This window comes from Ischnura elegans, chromosome 5, assembly GCF_921293095.1.
Source record: "Ischnura elegans chromosome 5, ioIscEleg1.1, whole genome shotgun sequence".
Classification (NCBI taxonomy): domain Eukaryota; kingdom Metazoa; phylum Arthropoda; class Insecta; order Odonata; family Coenagrionidae; genus Ischnura; species Ischnura elegans.
The window spans coordinates 8,903,548-8,930,069 of record NC_060250.1 but is presented as its reverse complement, the minus strand read 5'-3'; the positions used below and the strand labels follow the sequence as shown (position 1 = coordinate 8,930,069).

The window sequence follows — 26,522 nt, the reverse complement described above, 5'->3', positions numbered from 1 at the left end:
TGTTTCATCAAAAACCATAGATATATAACAAAATGGTGGAGCCTGTTTTCAGCCCATTTTTTTACATAAACGTAGAGAAAAAGCTGATATTACCGCGGACTTCCGCCAAGTGACTGATACCACGTCGTTCTATGAAGCTTCTACATTGTGGATCTAAAGTAAAACCTTGCGACAACTTGAAACTCCGAATTTTAAAACGTTTTTTTTCGAGTGTGCGGTCGATTCCTGTCCTTTTCCGGCGGCGGCGGAGAGTACGGTGACGCGGCAAGTGTGTGGATGCAATATGGTCTCATTTACTTTTATATATCGATAACAGATATAATAGTGATACAAAATAATCACCAGGAAGTAAAATTAATAAATATTGCTACGAATGACTCTTATTATGCAATCGCTGGGTACACACGATTTAAACACAGAACAGAGACTCTATAGTATTCCTTGGCTACCAGGTTTTTGTTTATATTTTATCCATTTTTATACCTAACTCTGTTTAGAAAGAAAATCGCTTGTAACCCCTTGACTTCTCGGTATGGTGGTATGATAATTGGGGGAGGCTACTGACAGCTGAGGTCATTTGCGCCATGAGGGAAGGGTAAGGAAGGAAAGGTGGAGAGAAACCTGGTGACGACATTATCCTGCTCTAAACGGAAGGCGCCAAGGGGACCGCGGCTTAACGTCCCATCCGACGGACGGAGTGCTGCGCTTGAAGTACTCCACACAACACTCAAGCAGGGATCGGGCAGTCTCTGAAAATTCTCTGCTACCACCGGGATTTGAACCCAAGCCTACGGGGTGGGAAGCCAACTCTCTTGCCACCACACTATCCCGTTCCAAAAAGGGTATTGACTTCCCGCCCACTCCTACGCCTTACTCTAAGATATAGCCTCTGTGATACAAATAAGGTGGTTGGAGCAGAATGACCCTAGCAACGCAAATCTTTCCCACGCTAAGCAACACGTTCGGGATAACCGTTTGGAAGAGGAAAGGGATAGGAGATTAAAAAATATTAAAATAAATACTTGGACTCTTCTTCAATTATAATTATACAATCGTGGAAAATCGCAAGGGTTTATTTCAATATGGAAATAATTCCGCTCCATCACGCTTGTATCTTCAGGGATGAAAACAGTTCCGCGTCGCAGGGAGGCTGGGAAAAAAGCATGAGAAGATCGCCTCCCAAAGAAGACAAACATAAGCATCGATCAGAAGCGGAAGTGAAATTGCGCGGGAAGTGATCGTCGGAAGCAGAATTATTACAAAAGAGGATGCTCAATTCGGCCTCTAAACGAGTTTTCATCCACCGCGAATTTAAATAGTTTAAGGAAGTCGCCACTCGCGTCGCTAACAGACAAATTGATACGAGTGTAACGGGGATATTTATGACAATCAGGGGTGCCAACCGAAATTTACATTCGCGATGATAATATTTACCAAATTGATAACTATTCCATGATAATTCCTCGCATTTGCAAACTCCATACTGAAAAATATTGGAAAAACGTGGATCGCATTACACTCATCACCGGACCGTGGACATTTTTGAAAATCGATTAAAATGCGACCGAAGTGGCAACAGAAGTCAACCTTCTTTGGGATGGAATTGGGCCTCCTCTATGCAGTCCCCATAGGTAGGAATATTGGGTCGCTTCCCCATCCCATACGGTTTGGGTTGTTATGGAGACTCCATGGTACGTGATAGGGGATGCAAAATGAGTTCGCATATTAATCATAGGGCCATTTACTCGGAAGACGCCATTTCAGCCATGGATTCGGGAGATGGATAGGAAAAACAGATCAGGGATCCCTAAAAATGAAATTATTCCACTTTCCGCCGCTCAATTGAGAATGAAAAACAGAAATTTCATGTCTGTTTCCCTCCTTTTGGATAATTTCGTGACATTAACAGGATTCCAGTTCCATGCGTAATTTAATGTGACTCATCTTGCCACGTTTTTTTCGGAGCCAATTAGATATCCATAGATAGCTCTGCATAGATATATAGATAGATATCTTATTGACATGCTGCTCATTTGACAATAATATATCTAAAATATTTAAACGATAGCAATCTAATCATCGTCTGTTGTAGTGCCCTTTCACCCTAAAAACCTTCCTCCTCGTATCGATATTATAGATTTTATTGTTTTCACATAACTTTTATCTCATAAGTCAGAGTTTTTAGCTTCGAAATGTCGACAATAAACAGTGCATTCATTATTTTTTGCGGTCCACAATATTCTTTGGTAAAAAGTCAAATGATGAAACCAGAGGCTACTTTATGCTCATACATCTCGAATAAAACGGCTTCCTTTGTCCAATGGTTCGCTGCTGCTCAACGCTATTTGATTCGTCGAGCAAGATTTCCACTTAATGACCACCAAAACCTCTTCCTGCTGCTTCAAGCACTGAAAGTTGCGAAATATCATTGAAATATCATGCGAAAAAATGCCGGCATTCATAAACCCCTACACCAAGAGGGGATTCTCAGAAAATGTCATACAACTTTGAATCTCCCTTTACTAATAGAATATCACTGAAATTCGTTAAATGACAGTAATTTTAGAAAACCCTGCTTCAAGAACACGAGATCTATTTCGTATCAAATAAATTGCGTTCCTAAAATACAAAAAATATAAGGAGCAAAGGCAAAAATGAATGGCAGCCCATAACGATCCCATTAGTCGAGAGATGTGATTCCAATATATTTCAGGAGGTTTCAAAAGTAAATTTATTATAAAAAACAGCTTATAATGTAATATAGGAATTAAGAAATAGAACCTCAGCATAATCTCATGAAATGCAAATTTATTTTTTTTGAATGATGGCATAGTCTTATTTAATTTTAAAATCGTGTAGAAAAACTTATATAGTTGGAACAATGATATCCCGAAATGTATATCAAAAAGCCGGAAAAATACTGTTTCAAGCAAAACATTATACATAATAGCAATAATCACCATAGTATCTCAACTCAAATTACTAACTTGGTGATAAGTAATATTATGACGCAATAATTTCATTTTCTAGGGTTAGATTACTTCCAAAGAGAAGTTGGACTAAAGACATACGGGATATTCAATTCGCTGAACGAGGTATTTTATTGAAAGTTCTCCTAAGATCAAACCTGTAGGTACAAGGGTCAGATATGTACTTTAAATAGTGCAAGATTGCTAGCACATATCAGCCCTGATATGCACTCAAAAAGGAATATAGTTTCAACTTACGGTTGGCCAGTCAGGCGAGACACTGGCTATTGAGGCATTTCCCGCATTTGTTATTTACTAAGTGGACTTAGAAAAAAGAAAAACCTTTCTAAATAATAAGTATAACTCTTTCGTCTTTATTGTGAGCGGAATTTAGACTTTAGATTGGTTAAATAATAATTTACATCTAAATCCAATTTGTTAAAATCTGTCCACTCGAAATTAAATCCTGCTGGTTTATCAGAAACCGACCTTATCGTTTCCTGTTATTAATCCTAGTTAATTGAGTGCATATTTTCGTGCTGACGAGCAGCAACGAACTGGCAATACCAATTCGTTAAAAAAATATATATTAATGAACCAATTATGATTTCTAAGTAGGCATTGATTTAACAACAACAAAAATTGTACTACCTTAGCCGTATCGAAAATCATGATATAAACCATAAAAAATCAAAGAGTGTTATTTTCTCGGTCATATTTCTATCAATCATTTTGTAAGTATTCTACCGGTTAAATTAGATTTTAATGGATTATTTACGATTTATTTTGCCAGTCTTCCCTCCTATCTTTCTCATCATCTCCTTTTCTTGTGTGTGCTCTTGTGGTGATCGGACGTGTTGCGCTTGCTTGGCCTTGCCTCTCTGCCTTGAGCTGTCTACTGAATAAGGGAGCGGAACTGAAGTGGTATCATAATGCCCACTTGTTCTCAATGTGGTTTAGCCACCAAAAGAACCCAAAAAAGTGTGAACTGTGACACGTGTGAGGGAGTGTTTCATATTGCCTGCGTTGCGCTCAGTGAGGCTGATTTGCAGCTTCTTGAGGACACAAATCTAGCGTGGAACTGCGCAACCTGTATGGCGATGATCCGCTCCACCCGAGGTGAAGACACTCCGATTAAAACCTCAAGCATTGGACCTCTTCTCAGTGGAGATCAACCCGAGAGTTCCAGTTCCATTCTTAAGGAGTTGCTGGAACGTGTAAAGGCGATTCAGAACGACCAATGTGAGTTTTCAAAAGCTATAAAAAGTGAAATAAGTGAAATGCAAAAAGCTATAGCGGCTTGGGAGTGTTTGATTACCGATCACACAAAGTCTATCGCCCTCATAAATGAGTCACTAACGAGCAACTGTTCTAAAATTGATAGTCTTGTAGCTGAAAACCATAACCTGTCAAAAAGAGTAAACGACCTTGAACCGCAGCTCAACTTCCTTGAGCAGAATTCTCTTAGGAATGTCGTGGAAATCCACGGTATCCCGACCAAGCCTGGTGAAGTGTTGGGAGCTCTAGTCTGCCAAGTTGGATTGGGCCTTGGGGTCAAACTCGACGCCTGTGATATTGACTATATTTATCGACTTAAAGCCCGCTCTAACACTAGCAATAGACCCCCTCCTATCAGAGTTCGCCTCATGAAGTGCAATCTAGTGCGTGAATTGCTAGAAGCTCGCCAAGAAAAACGTAATTTCTCTACAAAAGACATTGGCTGGAGCGATTCACATACCAATATCATTTACGTGAATGAATGTCTTAGCCTAATAAATCGCAAGTTGTATGCGAGGGCAAGAGAGTTAAAAAGGGATGGTAAGCTAAAATATTTATGGGTAAGAGGTGGAAAAATATTCGCTCGGCAATACGATGGGAGTGATAGACACCTTTTGCGCACTGAGGATGATCTCATGGTCTTCCAATGACAAAAATCTATGGGGCCAAGAGGCTTCGCACGTGAAGGTCTTTTAAGCTCGACCTTGAATATTTGCCATGTCAACGCTCAATCTTTATCAGCTCATATTGATGAATTCCGAAGTTATTTTTCATGCAGCAATTATCATGTTATTGCAGTATCTGAAACCTGGCTAAAGCCTTCAATCCCGAATGAATACGTGAACTTGGACCATTTTTCATTGATTCGAAATGATCGTTCAGTCAGAACCGGTGGTGGTGTATGTTTATTTGTAAGAAATCACTTTAGTTGTAAAGTGCTATCTAGCTGCAGTGAAAATTTTAAACCGGAATTCCTGTTTGTAGAATTATCTTGTAAATTCGGAAAAGTTGTAGTGGCAGTTGTCGATAGACCTCCTAAAGTTGGTTATCTTAATGACGACTTCGAGTCAACGTTGTACAGTGTACTACCTCATTATAAAAATGTAATTGTGTGCGGTGACTTCAACTCTGACTTGCTTAAAGTCACGCATGATAGCAAATGTATTAATGATATTTGTTACCGTTGCAATATGTCGATTGTACCGCTGCAACCTACCCATCACCTCCCTTCCACAAGCACTTTATTAGATTCATTTATTGTCGATGACTTATCTAAAGTTATTGATTATGGTCAATACTCTATTCCATTTCTTTCAAATCATGACTTGATATATGTTAAATTTAGATTTAATATTCCTAAAAGTAAAACCAATGCTATATTCTCACGTGATTTCAGAAATTTCGATTTGACGAAGTTTCAAGAGGATTTTGATGGTCTTTCTTGGGCCAATTTTCTGTCTGTCCACACAGTTGATTGCAAATTGAGCATATTCATATCCAATGTGCATAAACTACTAGAAAAGCATGCCCCTTTAAGAAAGACACTACCAAAGAGAAATCTTATTCCATGGGTGACTCCTGATATCAAGGACTTGATGAAAAGAAGGGACATAGCGAGGCGTAAATTTAAAAGAAATAAAACGGAAGAACTTTATCATGAGTATAAAAGCCTGAGGAATGCGACCCTAGGTCTTATGAAAAAAAAGAAGAGCGAGTATTATAATCAATGCTTTTCCAGTAAATGGGATTCAAGGTCAATCTGGAATGAGGTTCGACGGCTAGGGCTTGTTAAGACTAGTAAAGAAAATGAAAAAATGAATTTTTCTGCTGAGGAGTTAAACGCATATTTTCTTGACTCACTTAACCCCAGCTCCTCCAGCCTGTCAGGGAGAGGCCCATGCCCCCTTGTTTCCAACTATACTAACCCAAGAGATAATCAGGAGTTCGGTGATGACATCTTTTATTTTCCTTATTTTACTCCTGAACTCATGTTGAATTATTTTCATTGCATCAAATCAAATTCAGCCGGAATAGATGGGTTAGACAACAAAACGCTAAAAAATATTCTGCCAGTAGTTTTTCCAGTGATATTAGATATTTACAATTGTTCCCTAAACTATTCATCCTTTCCCGTCAGCTGGAAAACGGCTGTAATCAAACCTATCAAAAAAAACCATAATCCCTCTGAACTCTCTCACTTTCGCCCAATATCTTTGTTGTGTACCCTATCTAAGCCTCGGGAAAGGTTTGTGTACAACTCAACAATTGCATTTTTAGCAGACAGGAATCTTATCGATAAATATCAATCTGGTTTTCGCAGCACCCACAGTACTCAAACTGCTCTCATAAGAGTAACAGAAGATATCCGTGTCGGCAAAGATAATAAGGAAGTTACTATTTTGGTACTCTTTGACTTCAGCAAGGCCTTCGACTGTGTCAATCATGACCTCCTCCTACTCAAAATGAAAAAACTTGGATTCTCTGTACCTGTTCTAAAATGGTTTAAATCTTATTTGTCAGAGAGAAAACAAGCAGTTAAAGGTAGTGATGGCCAACTCTCTAGTTTTTCTAATGTATCTTGTGGTGTGCCGCAGGGGTCAATCCTTGGCCCCCTACTTTTCACGATTTTTATTAAGGATTTGCCTTGTTCCTTAATTCATTCTATGTATCAATTATATGCGGATGATTTACAAATATATCTCCGCTGCCATCCAATTCACCTGCTTAAAGGCATTGAAAAAGTAAATGACGATATCAGCCGTATTTGTAATTGGTCCCGTGAAAATTTGTTGAAAATTAATCCTCTAAAAACGAAAGGGATTGTAATTGGCGCCCCACAATTTATTAATAAACTTAATTTTGATGCATTACCCAAAATTTGTGTTGACGGCTTTGAAATTCAATACTCTCAGTCTGTTAAAAACTTAGGAGTTACTCTTAACAATGTACTCACTTGGGAGGAACAAGTAGCACATATTTCAAATAAGTGTTATATAACGTAGGCCCAGCTTAAGCATTTTAAGCATTTAATACCTCTTGAATTGCGCAAAAAGTTAATTCAATCGTTGTACCTTCCTCATATTCAGTATTGCTCGCTGGTAATGTCTGATCTAACTAATGAATTGTCTAATAAAATGCAAATATTGTTAAACGCTGGTGTAAGATTTATATTTAATGTGGCATTACATGAACACATTACTCCTTACTACTTAAAGATCGAGTGGCTAAAACTTGAAGAACGAAAAAAGTTACAGTATTCTATTTTTATGTTTAATTTATTGTCAAGCAAGACTCCTGATTATTTATATGAAAGAATAATGGTCAACATTAGCAATTGTGATAGGGTTGTTAGGGCGCGGAGACGTTTTAAAATACCTAAATGCAGAACAAACTCGTTCCTGCAATCCCCTCTAAATACTTCTATGAGAATATGGAATGATATCCCAGATTATATTGTTAAGGCTAATAACATTAAACTGTTTAAAAGGCTTATGACAGCTCACCTGTATCAAATTTTCCGCGCAAGCCTTAATGAAAAACCATCTGGTTCATTGGCCAATGTATAATAATAAGTGTATATATGTTATGTTGGTATATTTTGTAACTATTCATTTTCTGAAGACGTGTATAATTTATTTTTTGTTAATGTTTACCTGGGTATACTCTTGTATGTGTGTTGCATTTTGTATTAATAAGAAAGTGCACTTATATAAGTGTATATGTATGTCAATTGTAATCCTGTTCCATAGGACACTAGTCCTCGAACAATAAAATCCTATTCTATTCTATTCTATTCCTATCGTGGATCTGCCTCTTACTACACCACAAAACCACCTATTCCCTTCCATTCCATCCTTTAATCATATTCTATTCCCTCCGCCACCCAACGAAGAAGCATAGTTAAATATAATAGAATATAGATAGATCTATGTCTATCTTCAATAGTGTGGGCATAACTGCAAAAGGGCAATGAAAATTTAATTATGGGCTCGATTTTAATGACGTAAAGGCCTGTTTACACGGTTCATTAACACGTACGGGTTAATGTCTAAATGTATAAACGCGGGAATGAACGCCAAAATGCACCGTGTAACCACCCAACTTGTGCGAATGCATGCACAGAAAATAGAACCTGTTCTAATTTGGTTCATGCATTCGTACATGTTCCGTTCCGGTCCACCAAAATCATTCACGCAATCGAACATCAACTCGTACGTGTTAATGTATCGTGTAAACAGGCCTTAAGAACTAAAAAGATAGTAATTATAATGAAAATTAGAAATCTGAGGATGGAGTACTCTGGAGCTAAGCGATGTGATCACAGTGATTGTGGTTACATCGAGTTCATAATGGTGTTCTACTATGGTTAGCGGAGAAGATACCTGAGACTCCAGATCTATCACGGTGAGCAGTTAGTGGGTCAGCTAAGTCGTAAAAAAAAGACCTGCCATTAACCACCAGTCAACGGTATATCTCCCATCGTCAAACGAAATTAATCAGAGGGATTCCCCTCACCATCGCGTTATCTGCAGCTTGAACCATTGAACTGGACCCCTTGCAAAGAACGTATTCTCCAACTGTTAAAAAGAGGAGGATAGGAAATAATTATGGCCTAAGGTTTAATAGCCGGGGAACACCGCAGAGGAAATCGGTACATGAAAGAGGCGAAGGTAGGGATGAACGGACGTCATCTATCTGTCTCTTTTTTTTATTTCAAGCAGGATTCTATTCCACAACGGGCGAGAAAAAGTAATTCAGACTGCCGTTCCAATCAAACGCTTGATTGGAAGGTGATGTGCATCCTCGCATTTTATCCGTCCGATGAAATTCCACGGCGGAATGAGTTTTCTGCTTTCATCATCGACATGTTTGAAGCTATGATCCCACTCAATTTCAGAGAAGAGATGCGTGTACCACTGAAATCCTAGAAATGGCTCATCCCAAAAAATTAAATGAAGATATCCAATTTGGGCGTAAAATTTATCAAATTAAAAAGGTCTACATATGCAAAATTAGAATAATTTACGCATTTTATTTCTTACGCTGGGATAAGTGTACTGATGTGTTCTGCTTCTTGAGGACCTTATCGATGAGATGTTCTGTATAAGTATTCGATACGGGAGTATATGCTATACATCTGAGTTCCTTTTGAAAGTTAGTATAACTCATAGGTACGTTGAGTAGTCGGTGAGTATGGGAATAAATGTTTTTGGCTGCTGTGGGCGAAGGAGGTGCTGTGGATATAGTTTTTGAGTGAGTTCGCTTACGGTATTAGCTGAACTAGATTTTCTTGCTATTGATTCGGAAGATTTCAATGTCTAAGGAGGAAAGAGAATGTTATGTTATATAAAGTATATAGAAGAGTGCTGATCGTTAAGCTGGGCGAGAAAGTGATCAATAGGGCTAGCGTCAGAGTCATAAACCGCCAGGATATAATCAGCGAACATAAAGCATACCCATGGGAAATAGAGCAATTTTTCCCGGCAGTGTTCTTCTCATTGGGCATGAACACGTTAGCCAGGAAGAGGGAGAGTGAATTACCCATCGCGGTTCCAAAGTCTTGTTTGTAGCAATTCTGGTTGTACATGAAATAGTTTGGACCCATGACAAGGGTTACACAAAAAGAGTCTCCAATAGCCGTAACATTTGGCTCCACTCTTCAAATCAAACATCTACTCCACCCGAATAACCCTCCTGTGGCAGTTTACGGGAGTAATGCTTCCTCTCCCGCCCCCGATTGCCTCATCCCTATTTATTCCAAGTTGTCCTCGACTTATTTCACTCACAACCTCGCTTTGCGAATGAATATTTCCCTTCAAATCGCTGAAGAGCACTTTGTGCTCGAAATACGCGTATCCGACGCTCATCCTAGTTCCTTTTGTGTTAGTTCTTTAATTGACTACGCTCTATTTGAGCGGTTATCCCGGAATTTGTGCCCTACTGCGTGGGTGAGTGAATGTTTATAGTGCTTGTGTGATTGTGCGAATACTTGCCATCTTTAGCAAGGTCCCATTAGCTCTGAGAAGGATCACAGGTGGTGCATTTTTGGTAATAACCCGGCATCCTTAGTGGGGTTCCATCATTCCTACGACGGCTCCCAGTTCACAACCCAAGGTTACCTTAGCGAGGTCTCTATGCAGCCTTGCAAAGGTTTTATTCGGGTGGTGTGTCTGCGGCTGTGGCAGACCCTGGCGAGGAAGCAATACTCCCGCAAACTTCCACAGGGGTGATGAAACTCATGTATTAGATTATTATATCATCGGTGAGGGCATTGGATGTTCACCATTGTTTTAGGAAAAAGTATATGGAATCGGAACACTCGGAAAGAGAGAATCTACATCGAAGAATACAAGTATCTCGAATTTTTTAAAGTCGCGTCAAAAAAAACAAAACACCTTCCGCAAAAACACCTTCCGCAATATGTAAATAGGGATAGTTGGTCGTCTTATGCAATAAATATATTGCCGAGCATTTGCTGAGATATTTTTCCAGACCCCACTCTTGGGCTCCACGTATGAACGTTGTTTTGGCCTGACGATAAGATGTAAAAAATCAGAATGTTCACTCATTTTGCAATACATATTAGCTTTGCCGGAAAATTAACGTATTTTACTGATTATTTGGGATCAGAGGTAATTTATAAATAAGTTACAAACAAAAGGTCACCGATAACGCTCATTCTTAGCCACTTTAACTAAATCATTCGTTTAACGATAGATGACAGCATCGCAAGCAATTAAATGCATTTTATTCATAATTCGTGTTTAACGTTCGTTAATGCACCCTTTTTTTTGGAAAAGAAAAAAAGGGGGCCAATTGCGATTCCTTGCGGGGCACCCATTGTAGCCACGTGCTCTCACCTGTTTGTCGACGTCCGAGACTTCCCTGCGGTCGATGACGATGCCGTGTAGGGTGAGGGCGTTCTGCACGATCAGGGCCGCCACGGGCACGAAGGGCAGGGCCAGCATCTGCAGCAGCTGCAGCCTGCGCCCCCTCTTGAGGGCCGGGTTGGCTCTGCACGGCCCCCGACAGCAGCAAGAGGAGCCGCCCCTGTCCCAACCAAAGGCCTCCTCCTCATCCTCCTCTTCCTCCTCCTCCTCCTCATCCCCCTGCCCTTGCTGCTGCTGTTGTTGGTTTTGATTGCTTCCCCCTTTGTGCAACTCATCCTCCAGCGCCTTGCCGCCCACACAAGACACCTCTTTGGACACCTTGTGAGTGTGGTTCCTCATCCTCGCGATCTTGCCCCCTGCAAGAACAAACAAAGAAGAGCCGTCATCACCATGGACGTTTAATGGTGACAAATTCTGACTCTGGTAAGGCCTCACTTAAGAGTACGCTCCGAGCGTTTGGGACCCGTATGAGGAAGCACCTATCGCTGAAATCAATACACTGCAACGCAGGGATGCCAGATTCATGATGACTAGTTAAGATAACAGTGCAGCGCATCCAATATGTTGGGTGAGTCATGACGGAAATCTTTAGAGGAGCGTAGAGCAAAGAAATAGGCTAAATTTACTATGCAAATTCAGAAAAAAGTTTTCTCAGACGATTTTAAAAATATCCTTCGTTTAGCGTCATAATACGTAATTACGAGAATAAAGAAAAGTAAACTGCAAAACAGAGAGATTTTAAATACCATTATTTCCTCCTGCTATTATGTAGAGCAATATTTTCTTGAAAAATACAATTAATGGTTTCATTTGCCATGACTACTCATTGCAAGATAATTTTTTCCATCATTCGACCTTCCCTGGATATTTTACAGCAACCAATGGCAAGTTTTGGCTTTCTACGTGAGTGCAATTGTGCTGTGCGCTCGAGTTGTACAGAGCCTTGCACGATTGGCGGGATCCCACAAAAACAGCATGAACATAGAGCCCCTGCCAAACACCCTAGAGGTGGCTCTCAAGCTATTTTGTAGATCTACGTATTGACAAGTCGCAGGGTCAGGCTTTTCCAAGCATGTGGCTAAAAATTAGGTTGGGGGAGGTGTTTGGGTTGTATGAAGGTTTTCTCAACTGGCACCTTATTGGTTAATTCCCAAACTTCGAAATAACCATAGATTTAATAAATAAGCGGTATGTTCAGCTCCATAGTGATGAATCTACTACAGAGTCATCATTTGTCATTGCCAAAATGGCCGTAAATACTTGTGGCTTAGCCTTAGTAAGCGTTTGTTTCCGAAATTTACATAATTTTTCGAAAAAATAAAACTTAAGGGCACTGCTGATACGTAGTACTTAATACCGTCAAATTAATTAAGTCATTGTAAACGAGGCCAGCCACGCATCGTTGATGGCATGAAAATGAAATGTCGAAAGGGGGCTGAGTAATTTTGAAGCAATACTTAAAATGTCCACAGCCGTTTCTCCCAGTAAATGCACCGTCCGATTCATTGTGCACTCCGCGATTCACTCTCCTCACTGTGAGCGTTATCCACAGACTGAGTGAATTGGCTCCACCACAACATTGTATAGGAGTATATTGCGTCCGTTAGCTAATTGATGGACCGATATTGAACAAAATTCGGATTCGAGACGCCGATCTTATTCTACAGCTTTTAATAGTAGAGAGGCATTCAGAGAATAATTTCTCAAGTGGCTAGTATTCTTCAAATTGGGATCTACGGCGCGGGCACTAGGCACCACAAGGGAAAAAAATTGGGGGACAGAGGGGACACTTGGTCGGATTTACGTAACCATATTTAAAAATTGGCACCTACATGTCTTTCAACGAAACATCGTGGCATTTCCCTAAAGAAGAACACAATTAGTTATACTGACTCTATCACAGACACGCTTTATTGGGATGTGACGGTTCAATCCGTCCAGCAAAAATGGGAAACCGTTTTTGCAATTTTAACCATGTGGACGTTAAGTGAAGTTAAAAAACATATTGGCCTAATTATAATTCAAGTATACCATCTAATTACGCGTACTAATGCAAGTAGACACGTACATCTTCAGCATGCAATAGATTACCGTAAATTGAAACTATGGCGCTCGTGTGTCCATGCTGCCTTAAACGATCAATAACCAAAAACATAACGCTACTGCGTATTGATGAAAGGTATTCTTTAGTATATTAATCACATTTTTGGATAAATAATTTGTTTTGTAAACAACTGGCGGTTCCAGTACATTTTAGTGTTACCTAATTGGAGAATTATAAGGAGATGATCAGAGAAACTTATCCAATAACTGGACGAAGGACGAAATATATCGTCGAAGAGCTTCAACTTTGATTTAGAACGTAACGTCATGATCCAACGTAACAACATGCACCTTGATTCAACCAGAAGGCAGTTCAGGTGAGAAAAGAGCTAACCCTGTAATTCAGGCGTGCGAACATGGTACAGAGGGGACCAGTTCATTTCCCTCAGGCACTCATTTTCAATGGATTTCATTTGTCCAACGGGTTCACCCAGTGGTCGAACCAGGGATCCTTGGATCAGCTGTCGAACGCTCAACCCACAAGACTACGGACCCGTTCTTAACAACTTCACCTAGCGTAAACTGGCCCAGTATCACCCAGACTAGACCTACAAGTGAAATATTCCCCCAATCATAGCTAAGAACATGTATCTATCGTATATTCGGTTCAAGAGAACTTCAGATAGCTGATATGCCTCTGGATAACCATTAGTTTCATCCCTGCTACGGAGAAAAAATTGTGCGTATCTCCACTAATGACAATTACAAGTCCATTGAAGTCTCTTTTAGTCGTTGTGAGCTAGAACACGTTCCTCTCAAGTTTTCAGCTCCTTAGTTACGCCAACATAGTAAGTTCTTGTGATCGAGTCCAACCACCCTCCCAACATGAATCATTGTTGGCATAAAAAAACGAAATGACAAAAGGGGGCTCTGAAATTTTGTAACAATACTATAAATATCTATAGCCGTCTCTTCCATGAAATGCAGCGTCCTATTCATTGTCCACTCTGAGTTTCATTCTTCTCACTGCGAGCGTTATCGAGCGACTGAGTGAATCGCTTTTCTCTCATTCTCATGTAAGAGCACATAGAGTCCGTTGCCCCATCGTTGGGTCGATTTGAAATTCGGGCGGAAGACATACGCCGCTCTGCATTTGAAGTGGCCATGAAACCTTTCCAAACACAGGTCAGGTTGTAACTATCCATTGAAATCATTCAGCCTTCTATTTCTATTGCCTCTCGTGTCAAAGTGGATGATAATCCTCCGTCATATTCAAAGATCGTGTTTTTTGAACATTAACTGCAGCTTCAGACAAAGAAAGCTTTCAACCAAGAATTATTACTAAAGTTTTTAGTTGAAGCTTTGGTAAATTCGAGCTTTAACAAACTAATGAACTTTAATTAAAATATCGCATCCTTTGTCGAAAATTTCGACGCTCTACAAATCAACGTACAATTAAGAGTCTTAAATAAGCTAAAAAGTTAAAGTTTGGAGCCTATATATATATATATGACTTAAAAAATGGAAAACCAAATTAATTTGCCGTGTATGGCTATAAATGCTTTCAAATTCCGAAATGAGTAGGGAAGATCATACATAAATAAGTAAGACTCTCAGGCCCTACTTGATAACATAGGCCTACATCCCTTCTAAGAGAGATGATGAAAGAAATATTTTCGAATTCTAAAATGATAGCAAGTGTCAGTTTCACGGTCTGAGTTTTTCTGCAGAGAAGTATTTGAAGATGTTGCAAGTAATCGAATCCCAAGACGTGGAATCATAATTAATTACTATTGCTGATTTGCAAATTTATTCTCGTGTGCTTATAAAATGCACTAATCTTTAAAACAAGAATAATAAAATGCAACAAATAATCCATATGATGTAGTCTAAGAGGGATCGCCATTATCTCACAACTTCTATGAGAATTAATGATGGAGAAAAATGGAAATCACTTATAATTAATGTAGGCATGACAATAAATATTTTCACATTCCGAAAGGAGTACGCAAGTTCTCAGGAATTTAAGAAAGAATCATTCCATACTTCGGAACTCAATTATTACCAGTAATTCTCGCGAAAAAAGGAACGGGTGAGAAAAATATCATCATCTGGAAGAGATCCCTCAGGCAAGAGTTCAGACAGCGATCGGGAGCAAAAGTTTCTTCGACTCGATAACACTTTTCCCCAAGGTGTCTTATCTCCATCGCGGCACTTATCTCACGTTGGCCCCCTCCGTGAATTGAAATGGCTCACAAAAAGAAGAAAACTTTCGGGAAAGAACCGCGCGAAATCCTCTCGATGGCGTACTTTCTCCTTTGCCTCCACGCCGCCAGATGTCTCTGCCCGATTAAACCTCTGGCCATGATTTTCCTGGTCTTAACTGCCACGGTTGATCTGAGCCCCTTATCCTCCATCCCTCGAGTCTCAGTCCCTCAGGAGGACCAATGACTTCACAGAACTTCCACGCACGCCTTCCTCCCACTCCCTGTCTGTTATCCTCCGCCGAAATCGACGATCATCTAGGTCAACATGAAGGTCCATAAATCACCCCAACGGGTCCCCACGCCCCCTCTCTTCAGTTCCTGGTTTGACCGGATTCTTCTCCGATTGGCGATTTCATCCTCTTGTTTGCTTCAGCGGCGCATTCCTCCACAGTACGGTTGGGGTTGACTCTGCTGGGAATTATTCCGATTGGTTTTCATTCAGAGTCCCTGATAACGCGATGGGAACTTGCTGTGTTTGAAAAATTGTTTTTCCCACCGCGAGATGAGCACCTGTAGTGCTTCACCCCAATAAAAACTTACAATAACAACGATTTTTACGATTCATGATCAATCGGAATATACCGCTCGTAATGAAAACACATGGGAATAATTGTGAACAGTATCAAGCCCATATAACTGTATACCCAGACGTCAATGACTTCACCCGTACAGTTAACAGCAATTCTCGCCCTCTTGCATCGGCCTAACGTGGTTCAATGCTCTTTGCACTCTCAAGAGCTCCACGAGAAATTTTCTTTGATCAAGCACATGAGCATGAACTCTAATCACGTCCACCATCTCATCCACTAAAGTCTCAACCTACCTGCAACGTAAACCACTCACTCAGCGGTTCAACCCTATGGCTGGTTTGGATAACCTCCACAGTACTGGGACATGTGCTGTTATCGCTCTCTCCATTTTATTCAGGTTTTTACGGCGTTCGTTATGCTTGAGTGACAACGGTTTCGCTGACATTGCAGTCAGCGTCTTCAGGTCGAAGGTGAAACTTGGAAAATTTTTTCGCCTTATATAGGCATAAAATTTTCCGTCTTATATAGTCGACGGCGGCTGCTGATCCGCTGCTGCTCTCTCATTGGCCGGTTGTCCATCTCTCATTGCTGGTGGTCGGAGAATCCTCTTCAATGCACTATGTAGGCTGTAGCCTTGATCCCTGTTGAAATTCGCGGGCGTTTTTTTCACTATCTCAATGGCTTCTCTGACCAGGCGAGAGAAGTATTTATTAGTATTTCGAACCTACATGTGCTTTTATTTTTGGCCTGGATTTCATGTTTTCTGGTTAATGAGAGATTAAAAAACATTATTAGCGATTCATTCGCTTCTGTATGGTGCTTTCATCTGTCAGGAAGGACTTAAAAAGTTACAATAGCGAAATTTCACTAAGCCAAGCGAGAAAAAAATTCAAACGTCGATGTATTTCATACGATACGTCAAGTCCGAGGAGGGTAAGTGAAGTTAGAGTATGAGGGTTCAAGGGGAATCCTTCAGGGATACAACATACTGGGGCCGGGAACTAAGCCAGTGGCTTATACGCCCGATCACCTGGGGAGGGGCTGGAGAGGAAGGGAAAAGGAAGGAGGCGCAGCCGCGATAGGAGCCCGTCGACGCCTCTGGGATAGGATAGGAGCGGAAGGAAAGGGGCGGGGAAAACACCTCAACGATATAGAAGCGAAAAGGGCCCAACTAAATACCGAAACTAGGTAAAGCCATTTATGTTCTAACGATCTTGGAGGATCATTCTATGAGGAAGAATAATCCAACGATCAAGTCGTTAGATAAGTGAAGGTAGAGTGCACCCCAGACTAAGCCTAAGGTGCGTGAGCTCCACACATTCAGGGAAAAGAGGGGGGGGGTCAGTTCTTTTCCCTCAAATGCCACCTCTCCCTTCGAGGATTACGTTTGGGAGTGTCCGAAGGAAGGATTCATCTGAGATTTTAACGCCGGACCCCCTCGATGGGCAGCAGCTGATCGAGAGCGCTCTCTAACCATAAGGCCACCAAGATCCCATACCAGTCTCACTAATTCACGGAGAGTGAGCGGCAACTTCCACGTAAATTCTTACTTTTAACACCAAAAGAGATTGACTGAATGGGAAAGATTTATTTCAGTCTAAATTTACGATTCCTTATGAATCACCGAATAATTTAAATGAACCGAATGATTTATTTCGGGTCTGCCTGCACGATCCCATTTGTATGGAATAGCACTCGGAGATTACTATACCGTTAGCTAAAACGTAAAGGTAAGAAAAGCTAAAGGAAAGGTAGCATTTAATAAGAAGAGAAAGGTATAGGCATGCATGAAATTAGGGCTTAGGAAGAGAGTAGTGAAATGCTACGTGTGGAGTGTCATGTGGATGTGAAACGTGGACCTGGGGAAGAAGAGACATAGGAAGGATCAACGCTTTTGAAATGTGGATGCGAAGAAGGCTGGAGAAAGTGAAATGGGTGTATAAAGTTAGGAATTAGGAGGTGCTGGAGAGAGTTAGGGAGGAAAGAGTCGAACTGTGAACTGCAGTGAAGAGAAAAGGGAATTGGATAGGGCATGTTTTGAGAGGGAAGGGGATTTTGAATGCAGAAGTCGAGCGAAGAGTGAAAGGAGAAAAGAAAGAAGAAGGCTGAAGATGACAAATGCGATGAGGCTAGGAAGAGGCTACAGGGAAACCAAAGAGGAGGCATTGGACAGTAGGAGGTGGAGAGGACTTTGGTGCTTGGAATTTGTCAGTGAAAGGCAGAAAACCAGCCAATGAGGAGTATTCGGAGGAGGAGACTGAGGTCATTTGCACCGTAGGAAAGGGTTAGGGAAGTAAGGTTAGAGAGAAACCCCGTTAGGATATAGGTCTGCTCTTATCTAACGCGCCGATTGGATCACGGCTTAACGCCCCATTTGACAGACGGAGTTTTGAGCTTGAGGTGAAAAAAGCACTCAAGCAGGGATAGGGAAATCTGTGAAAAAACTATGCCACAGCCAGGAACGTGGACCAAGGAACACGGATTAGAGGAAGAGTTCTCGGGTTTTCAGCCGGGTCCAAGGTTTTTTCTGCACCAACGTGTCGAACGCTAAGTCTGCCATCGTCTTCAGGGTGAATACATTAGCCAAGATGTGTCCGTCTTATATAACTTCGCATTGGGTTCAGGTGGGCTCTGATTGGTCGACGGTCGGGGCAATGCGTGTCCTCCCCCCTTCAGTTTTTTCAGGGCTGGTTTCCACGCATTGCTCAGATGGAAGCCGGCGTCGCTGTTCATTTTTCTCTCCTCAAGTCTGATTTTCACTGCTTCCTTTACGACACTATCCCAGTAATTGTTGGCATGGCATATTATTCCTGTGTCTTGAAATTTTATCCGGTGTCGATTTTCTAAACTATGCTCGGCCACCGCAGACTTATTGGGGTAGTACAGTCTGATGCATCCCTCGTGTTCCTTCAGCCGATTTTCAATGGTGCGTCCGGTCTCCCCAATGTACACTTGGCCGCATTCACACGGAATGCGATAGACTCCCGATGTCTTCAATCCCAATTTGTCCTTGGTGGTTCCGAGAAGGGCCTTGAGTGTTCCTGGTGGTTTGTGGATTGTCTCCACATCATGCTTCCTTAATATCCTGGCAATTTTGTTGGATATGGTAGAGACATATGGCAGACAGGCTCTCGCAGTTGGTTTCACTTTATGGTTTTCGGCTTCTCCTTTTTTCTTTAAGGACTTTTTAGAGCCATTTTAATGTCTCCCTCTGTAAATCCATTTGAGCGGAAGGGAGTCCTCAGGTGCTCGATTTCCGACTTTAGGTTTTCGGTGTCAGAGACAGCTTTGGCCCGGTGGATGAGAGTTCTCAAAACTCCATTCTTCTGCGCAGGGTTGTGGTGGCTCCTTCCATTGAGGTACAGGTCCGTGTGTGTGGGTTTTCGATACACGCCGTGTCCCAGGCTGCCGTCGGCCCTTCGTTCAATTAGGATGTCTAGGAAGGGCAGCCGGTTGTCCTTTTTGGTCTCCATAGTGAACTTGATATTGGGGTGGACGTTGTTCATATGTGCGAGGAATTGCGTCAGCAACTCGGGTCCATGCGGCCAGACAATGAATGTGTCATCCACGTATCTAAAAAAGTGCTTCGGGCGGAAAGGGGCCAACTCAAGTGCTCGTTCCTCAAAGTCCTCCATGAATAGATTGGCGATGGCCGGTGACAGTGGGGAACCCATGGGCACTCCTTCCTTCTGTTGTTCGTAGAACTTCCCCTGATAAAGGAAGTACGTTGAGGAGAGGGTATGTTGGAATCAGGTCGAATCTCGCCTCGAGGAGCTTCAATGTGCCACTGATTGGGATTCTGGTGAAAAGCGAAACGACATCAAGGCTCACTAGCATGTCCTGTTCTTTAATCAGAATTGTTTTTAAACATGTAGTTTTGTGACGCAGAGCTAAAACGATTATCTCTAAGTTTCTAGAATCTTGTTTCCACCCACGACAGTGTCAATCAACTGACGGAAGATCTTAGATACCACGATCAAAATATAAGTTGTAAAAACGTTCGTCTGAGAAAGTTTCGCATTTATAATATCTTATCCTAGAGGAAAAATAGAATTCTTTGAGAGTATAACTAGTTGTTAAAAATAACAGAAAATTATCAATTTTTTTGTTATTTTTATTAACAACAAGAAATAAATTGCCATTGTAATCAAAATGAACCTGTGCCAATTGTAAAAGTGACAATCAACCTGATGCCTTCTGGAATAGTTTGCGCATCATAAAGCTCACGTAAAACTTCTTTAATTTTACCATCATTTCCTTGGCCCAAAATTGATTTTCCCTTGGTATTCAATTAAATTACCATGTGGATACCACCAAATAAAATCACAACATTTTTATTAGATATTTCTAGCTATCTGCACTTGGTACAAATATCTGCTTCTTCTGCGTAGCTTATAACTTCCTTCTTTTATTTCCATGAAGGTACCTTTTATTTTCAACTTCTTTCTCAGGAGTAATATTTGTGCCACCAAGACCTCGCAATTAGATATTATCCTATCAGGAATAGCAGCCAAAAAAAGTACATTTTAATGAACAAAGACACCTCCGGGAAAAGCTTTAATTTTGTTTTATCACTCATATTCCCTGATGGTAGATTTTTCACTGGCATTTCCCAAATCGGTTGCCAAGTTTCCTCTGAAGAAAGGAAGCAAACCATCGTCAGCCAATTTTGATGTTTGATTTCGTAAGATTACATACACGACCAAAGGAAGAGGCCTGAACCTCTTCCACTTTTCTGACCGCCACATCCCACTGAGCATTTGATCTCTAGTTTCCTTCTCTTAATTTTCACGCCACCATTGTTTCATTTTTACTGATGAAAGGAAATCACTCATTGAATCGTGGTTGGCCAATGTCACGTCACTTTGAACATCGCGAATGAATCATTAGTGACATTATATATAATAAAAATAGGGGACTGACTAGATAAGAGACTGTTAGCATATAAGCGATATCCTCCCCTAAGCCGCAACTGATGAAATGAGGCATCAAGTTTTCCTCTCCTTTTGGACCTTTGCAGTAATATATATCACATTTATCATGGTTTTCGAGGGTAATATTTTCTTTTCTTCATCCGGATTCTCTCCGATATCTCCACTTCACGTATTGTTCCATTTTCTACTTTCCCTGAATCAAAAAACCCTCTTGTTGTAGGATAGACAAGTATAGACAAGATTTTTTTTCTCTATCTTGTTGTACATACTCTACCCAAGGATTCTGCATAGGAATCCTCGAGGAGCACGGAGGAGCACAAAACTATATCGACACATTTGACCAAAAATAGGCTCAAAAATAGCTAGGTAACATTATAAATAATTAAATATTGTTATAATAAATTCTGAAAAGAACAGAAAATACTATAATATTATGAAAAAATATGCAAACTTACCGTAGTAAAATTGATAGATGGATCTCATGAAATTTAAATAGTCGATTTTAGGGTAATTCAACTGAATAAATGACTATTTCTACGTCTCGGGCGTTTTAGGCTGAGTTGTTTTCCCATATTTGACGGGTTACACAGGTCAACATAATAATCACACAGACCTATCAGGTACGAAATATTATAGATCCACATCCTGTAGAATCCGAAAACATAATTCGAAACTTCCTCGTAAAAAGTCGAAAAAATGACTTTTGGCCAGCTTTTTTCGATTTGGGACCACTGTGCGGCGCTAAATTTAATATGGGGGAAACGAGACGAGAGTCTCGTCCGAGACGAGACTTGAGACGATACCAGAGGTCAGGAAACGAGACTGAGACGAGACTGGCGAAAGTCTCGTTTCGTCTCGTCTCGCGGCAACATTAGTCCTTTGGAGAGATCACTCGAGTTACGCTAATTTTCACGATTGCCGGCAATGAAACCAAACTATTGCATTGGGCATTAATTATCATCCCAAATTCTAATCAATAGCGAACAATAATATTAATTGCTATGAATATTAACGTTCGTTATTGAATGAAAAATGAATGAAAAATGCCTCAATTTAAGGTGATGAATAAACCAAAAGCTTCAAGAATATCTAGTTGAATTTCTCTAGGAGATTAACAAAAGATGAATAATACTGATTATGTACGCTAATGCTTCACTGCTTATCGTACACTTCGATTTTACTTAAATCTACATCATTCTCAATATCATATTGAATCTCCGTTTATATTATCTTGCGAACACAAGCGTACACATATTTCTCGGTGATTGCCAGATTATTTTGATAAACGCTGATCATATGGTCTACTCAGTTCATTTATTTCATCTTGTTTATTTAGCTCATGGTATTCATTTGGTTCGCTGGATTTATTTTGTTTGTAAGATTCTTTTGGTTTTCAAGTTTCATTTTCAAGATTCACAGGATTAAATTGGTTCAAGAGCTTCTTTTGAACGATTTTAAAGAACGATTCATTCAAATCAAATGAATGTTTAGCATTTAATCACCGAAATGAATCAAAATTCCCTCCCCGTTCGACCCAGAACGAACTCCATCTAGTGTCTCATCACCCTTGCTGCTAAACTTTGCAAGAGGCCGGTGGCGGCGCTATCAATCACGGTCACTCCCTCACTCGTCCAGAGCTTATGAAAAAAATGATACGATTTAAGTAAATTGTGGTCTCAAAATGTACAAAATTGCGAGAAAAAATTTAAAATAATTTTCAAGTTCGTAAGAAGTCGGATAGCCGTGCCTGAGGCCCCTGTATGCAGACATTTTGAATGTTGAGCTTTTCGACCCGGATAAAACATTTTTTATGTCAAACATGATATATATTTAAGTCCTCTTCTGGGCAAAACTCTCTACCGTTTAGTCGTATCTCGATTCCTTCATGCCGAAACGCTGCCTGAAATGCGCCCGCCGCACTCCCCCCGCCTCCTTGCCACCAGGCGCGCCGAGCGTTTCTTGTTTCGCGCGACACTCAGTCCCATCAGTATCTTCCCTCCTTCCACTTGCATGCTAGCAGAGTGGATCTAAAGCGAGCTTAAATGACTGAGATTAATAAATAAACTGCAAAGTGCATTCATAGAAATATTTGCATTGCCAAAGCTCGGTAACTGATGTTTATTAATATTAAGTTTCGCGAAATTAGTCGAGAAAAAAAAACATTACCCTGTGAAAAAGCGATAGCTTTTGCGATGCTAAATGACTTGAGGCTGGTGAAGAGGTTCTTTCAGTATAACGACATGCATGCTTAAACTTTGGCCGCTCACCAGGAAAGTCCAACAATTTGTCGAAATATTATCGATTTCTTATCTCGTGCAAAGAAAGACAGAGTTCTGCAAGATTCTCAATGGATCGCAGGTGTTATGACTATCTTATCGGTAACGCAGCATGCTTTCCATTACATCTAGAGGAAGACAATTTAAAAAGTTGTTGTCACAGACCAACGCAAAACTTGATGCGTGCCGTTGAGAGCGTGCGTATTGCTATTGATTGATTACCTCGAAGAAATCTTCCGCTGATGTCAACCGCATGATGCTCGCGCAGTCTTAAGCAAACTGTATTTTTCCCTCGTAGCTCTTGCTCTTCCTCTAACGTGACGATTTGCACGATTTCCCAACTCTAAAACTGTGTTATTTTAAATCGTATGCTTGATTTGTTTTCCAGCCGTCCAATCCCATTGTGGCTCCCTATTCTTCCTCGATAACTCAAACTTCCTATCAAGTACGCGCTTGAAGGAAGTCAGAAAGGGTATGAGGCATATTTGGTGATGGAAAATACTTAAGGATTAAAGTCTGGAGATTTCCCGCCCGATGCTTCCCATATATGGGTCATTCCATGTCAACTCAACCAGCACCTCAATTATGTAAATGTGACAGCGACGACGGCGATAGATGACCATCACGTTCCGCTGTATCACACGATCATGTAAGCCACCGTCATCACGCGTATCATATAGGTACGAGCGCGCGAGGTTGGTATCATTGAGAAATCTGAAGAGCCAATGAAATCCTTCGACACATCTCTGTCCGAGAAAGCGTCGTGGCGTCGTCTGCGGAGTCTTTGAAATAACAATACTTAAACGAAAACATAACAGTCAAGGCTAAGTACTTCGCCTCGCCAATAGGTAATATTATGATAAAGTACTCGTATTATGGTGAAGTTATGGGGAAAGAGTAGCATTACTTTTCGATGTGTTATAACGTACCTAATCTGCTATGCTAATGCTCGCCGGGAGATGCTGCAGTCATTATATTTGCTATGTCGTAGAGAATGGTCGAAAAGTCGTGACGTTGGACTGCAACTAATTAATGTTGAAATGACAATGGAAGTGTAATCGCGCTAGCGATTTGAATGTAAGTAAAATACACCAAAGGATGAAGTTCGCCATGAAAAAATATTTGACTTAGCCGGGATTCGAACCCGAATCTCCCGATTGCCGGTCAGGCGTGCTACCAGTTACACCACCAAGCCATCTTCTCAGAGCGAACTTCCTTCAGTGCTTTGAATGTAAGTAGTTAATAGTTGATTTATGATGATTACAAAATCGAAAAGGAGTGTAACGATGTTGATATATTGGAAAACGTACTTGGCAAATGTTGATAATTAATCTTCGATGTAAAGAAATTGACGTTTAAATCACGGATGTACTTCAATTTGCAGCACTTTCCAATTTGCTGCGTGAAAATAAGTTCCTCAATCGCATTCACCACCATGCGCATATAACAATTGAACAACGTGGACAACTAATTATGTCAAGAGAGCATTCCAGTAGAAATAATTAAGGATTTTATTGGTTTTTACTCGATTATAGAGCACTTTTAAATTAAATAAACAATAATTTTTTGCTTATATTTGCATTTGGTGCTCGTTTTTATGTCAGCATATGCTTGTCACCATCGGTTTCGAATGTGATAGGCCGATGACGCTCACAGCGTGATAAAGAGTGCGATAACGGTTTCATAATCGCTGCTATCACCGTCCGTCGTGGGAATCGCAACTTCCCCTAGCAACGACATCGCTGTCACCCTTCTCACGGTTACATAATCAGGGTGCAGGGCCCCACGCACACCATCTCAGATTTTGATCATTTTTTCCCTGTTGCTAGTTTCAACCTTAGTTAAGAAAAATCCAAAATATTAAAGTCCCATTGCAAGTATTTTCAAAGTCATGAGTGTTTGAAGTCAATGAGGCACACACAAAAATTCTGCGCACCACTCAAATTATTCAAAACTACCGTATTTGTGCCCCTGTAATATCTAAACCAAAAGAGCGAAGCTAGTAAAAATTTTAGACGCTATATACATGCTGCTGTAGTTTTCAAAAATGTTATCAAACGATTTTCACTTGAAAAATTTGTTTTCTATAAATGTTCAAAAATTACACTTTTGGCAAATTTCAACAAAAAGTGACATTTTCAAACATATGTTGAAATCATATGTATCGCATGAAAGCCATAAAAATCTCTGTAGATATCGCAAAGTCCAACAACTTTAAAATAGACTAGGTTTTGGGCAATTTTGAATTTATTTATTGATAAATCTAATGAAAATGATCATTCCACCGATGTTTTTTGCTGAAAAATGGCACTTTTTCAACTTCTAATACAAAAAAAGTGACACCAATTAGGTAACTGAGTTTTTTAATATAACTTGCACTATCCTCCCTCTTTCAGGAAAACTGAATTTGAAGTTGCTCCCATGACTGATAGTGCTTCTATGATTTATTTTAGTGATGGTTGTAAAATGACGGGCTACAGCACTTGTGTTTCAGGGCTTCCCACAAAAGGTGAGTTGAATTTGAGTATTGAGGTTCCTATAAACCCCTATCCTTCTTTAAATTTAGAAGCCTATCTATTTTTAATTTCCAAAGATTATAAAATGGCAACATTTTAGCAAATATATGATTTACTAGATATTTGCAATTAGGAAAAGAACTGGTTGAATATGTACCTATTTGAAGAATGAGTACATACCTCTGACCTATAAGCATGATGGTAAGCATCCTCAACTGTTTGAATAACACAGGCATGCACCATCTGTTTTCATACACCATGGTGGCATAAGTTTCAGGGTTTTTGATAATGTTCTTGGCACATGACCTTGCATTTCTATTTTGTAAATCACAATTTTTTCGGTACTCTGCCCTTAAGCAGAGAACACTGATTTGTAACTCATTTAAATTAATTGAAATTTTTAATTGATGAGATTTTGTCCCTTGATTTTTTCGAGTTTTTTTTAATTAAGAAAACAGTAATACGTTTACAAAACCAGGCAACATTAACATTTGAAAAAGTATGAAAAAGATCACTGACAAACAATAGATCACTTCAACGCCTAACGTCAGAAACAATTTTAGTTAAAATCAAAATCCACTAAGGAAATTAAATAATCTCACATTCAGGGATAAGGGAAGAAATATTGCTAACTAACACATTGAGCAAAAGACAGTTGTGAATGTAATGCATTAATGGGTGCAAGAGCAATGAACAGCAATCAGACAGCTAGCTCAAACACTAGCATAAGAAGAAAAAGTCAGTTCAACACAGCATAAACATGCAAGACAACTAAACCAACTGACAGTCAAGGGCACTTCAACACAATCAGCATGAAAG

At 40.2% G+C, this 26,522-nt stretch overlaps 1 protein-coding gene across 1 annotated transcript in view; it reads right to left on the bottom strand.

Annotated features, from left to right (window-relative positions):
• LOC124158484 overlaps positions 1-26,522 on the bottom strand; it is a 384,878-nt gene that overhangs the window by 97,640 nt on the left and 260,716 nt on the right. Inside the window, exon 4 of the mRNA XM_046533608.1 lies at positions 11,108-11,493. Within this exon, the coding sequence (XP_046389564.1) occupies positions 11,108-11,476 (369 nt within the window). The 5' untranslated portion in view covers positions 11,477-11,493. The remainder of the gene's footprint in view (positions 1-11,107; positions 11,494-26,522) is intronic.